Here is a 2,870-nt window from a genome sequence, read left to right on the forward strand (position 1 = left end):
TAAATAAAAAATACGAACAAATTTCCTTTTTAAAGCACATTTAAGAAAAAAAGCAGGGCCTCGGAAGTTTTGGGTTTTTCCTCCTCTGTTGCAAATTCTCATGGTTTGGGTTGGGTGGTGGAGAGCGTGTGTCGTCTGCGGGTGGCACTGCCCACGGTGGGCGGTGGGGGGGCCTCTCTGCTCGAAGGTGACCACGTTTAGATTCTGAGACGGGAAGTGGAGGGTGAACAGGTCACGGCGGCTTTTTTTTTTTTTTTTTTTTTTTTAGTTTAACTTTTCCCTTTCTGCTGTCTGGTCATCCCCGTGGGTCTTCTGCTGCTTGGTATCGACGTCGTCATCCTCATCATCCTCAGCTGCCCGCTGGCCCGTGGCCGACTCAGCTGCCTCGTCTTCATCTCCATCCTCTTCCTCAGCGTCACCTTCTTCTTCCTCCTCCTCTTCCTCCCCACCTTCTTCCTCTTGTTCATCTACCTCATTGTCAGCCTCCTGCTCCCCGTTTTCCTCCTTAGCATTCCCGATAGCAGCGGCGTCTCTTCCATTTTCCGCCTGTTCCACAACTTCCTTCTCCTGTAAGTCCGTGGTGGTGATTTCGGAGCCGGTGTCTACGGCTGCCTCTGACACGGGGTCGGGGGACGAGGGTGATCCGATGCAGGGGATTAAGAAGAAAGCCAGAGTTCAGGGACTCTGGCGATAAAGCTGCCCAGCCGGACAAGGAACAATGCAAAGACGGCTTTTCAGAGCAGCCAGTGGGGAAAAGAAGGAATTTAACTGGCAAAAGAACTAGCTATTCTGACCACCTCAATTCTGAATTCTTTTTGTTTGTTTGTTTGTTTTTTGTTTGTTTTGTTTTGTTTTTTGATACAGAGTCTCACTCTGTCACCCAGGCTGTAGTGCAGTGGCACCATCTCAGCTCACTGCAACCTCCATCTCCTGGGTTCAAGTGATTATCCTACCTCAAACTCCCGAATAGCTGGGATGACAGGTGCCCACCACCACTCCCAGCTAATTTTTGTATTTTTACCAGAGATGGGGTTTCTCCATGTTGTCCAGGCTGGTCTCAAACTCCTGACCTCAGGTGATCCGCCCGCCTTGGCCTCCCAAAGTGCTGGGATTACAGGGGTGACCCACAGTGCCCAGTCCAATTCTGAATCCTTAGAAATGTGTGAAAAGCTGGATTATAACTGAAATTATGTGTGCTTAGAATCAGGGCAAGAAGCAATGTGTTTTAAGTGCATGATGGCATTAGGCTTGATATTTCAGCAACAGATTTATACTGCATGTTGAGTCTTTAAACAGAGTGTCCAAAATATTCTTTTTTGAAAAAAAATGTTTGAGACAGGATTTCACTTTGTCACCCAGGCAAGAGTGCAGTGGCGCAATCACAGCTCACTGTAGCCTCCACCTCCCAGGCTCAAGCCATCCTTCCACTTCAGCCTCCCAGGGTGCTGGAACTACAGTCACACACCGCTATGCCCAGCTAATTTTTGTATTTTTTGTAGAGACGAGGTTTTGCCACGTTGCCCAGGCTGGTCTCAAACACCTGAGCTCAAGCAATTCTCCTGCCTCAGCCTCCCAAAGTGCTGGGATTTCAGGTGTGAACCAACCTGCCCAGCCTTTGTTTGAAAATTATTAAGAATTTTGACACTGACAGAAGAACATCAAAACAAATGCAGGAACCTTCTGAGCTCATGGCCCTGTGTGACTGGCCACACATTCAAAAAGCCAGCCTAAATACAAAACAATCCTCTAGTGCAAACTACCACCTACCATCTAAACCCAGCTTGCCCTCTGTTTCTGTAAATAAAGTTTTATTGGAGTGCAGCCATGCTCATTGGTTTCATCTGTGGCTGTTTTTGTTCTATAGGAGGAGAGTTTTCCATACATGCAACAGAGATTGTAAGGCCCACAAAGGCTAAAATATTTACTATCTGGCCCTTTATAAAAGTTTGTTGCCTCCTGCTATAGGATGTAATCTGTCAGTTCTTGCCCCATACTTGCTATTCTAAATGAGCACTCAGCCATCTACAACGTGTTTCACTCTTCTCCTTGGAAACCATGTAGAGTCCACCTGGAGTCTATAGCTACAAATCAGAAGAATTTGGACACTGCTGACTTGCTCACAGACTGAAATGCCAAGAATTTCTGTGGCAGTGTAAGGACAGCAGTAACTATGAATTCTCCAGGGGAAGCCTGCAAAGCTATATGATCTCTTCTACCCGAATCTCTTGTGTACCTGAGGTTTCTCACCGCGCTACCACAAAACAATATACAGCTGCCAACTCCCAGTCAGCAACTTGCCTGGAGTCTTACGTTCCCCTCGTAAAGGATAGGGCTCAAGAATTGCTCTTCTTGACTGGCTATTAATAAAATCTCCAAAATTCTCTAGCACCATGTCTGGCATATCTGCCTCCCACGTAAATTCCCCTGGACCAGGTGCCCATGTGCTATGGTCTGAATGTCTGTCCCCTCCAAAACTCATGTTGAAATTTAATTACCGTTGCAACAATATCAAGAGGTGGGATCTTATTTTTAGTTTTTTAATTTTAATTTTAATTTTTTTTAGACACAGGGTCTCACTATGTCATCCTGGCTAGAGCGCAGTAGCACAATCATGGTTCACTGCAGCCTCAACATAAGCTCAAGAGATCCTCCTGCCTCAGCCTCCTGAAGAAGTAGGACCTTTAAGAAGTGATTAGGCCATGAAGGTTCTGCCTTCCTGAATGGATTAATGCTATTATCTCAAGAATGGGCTTGTTATGGCAGGAGTGTGCTCATTATAAAAGGGCAAGTTCAGTCCACTTTCTTCCCCCTCTTCCCCTCTTTCCTTTTGCCTTATGATGACGAAGCAAGAAGGCTCTCACCAGATGCCT

At 46.3% G+C, this 2,870-nt stretch overlaps 1 protein-coding gene across 1 annotated transcript; it reads right to left on the bottom strand.

Moving 5' to 3' along the window:
- Nucleotides 1-264: 264 nt before the first annotated feature.
- Nucleotides 265-651, bottom strand: LOC112621692 (prothymosin alpha-like; the record flags this gene model as incomplete). Its single annotated transcript, XM_025381087.1, has 1 exon — nucleotides 265-651. A coding segment is annotated over one exon (387 nt), but the record flags the coding sequence as incomplete, so codon positions are not given.
- Nucleotides 652-2,870: the final 2,219 nt, after the last annotated feature.

The sequence above is a fragment of the Theropithecus gelada genome, chromosome 3 (assembly GCF_003255815.1).
Source record: "Theropithecus gelada isolate Dixy chromosome 3, Tgel_1.0, whole genome shotgun sequence".
NCBI classification, from domain to species: Eukaryota; Metazoa; Chordata; class Mammalia; order Primates; family Cercopithecidae; genus Theropithecus; species Theropithecus gelada.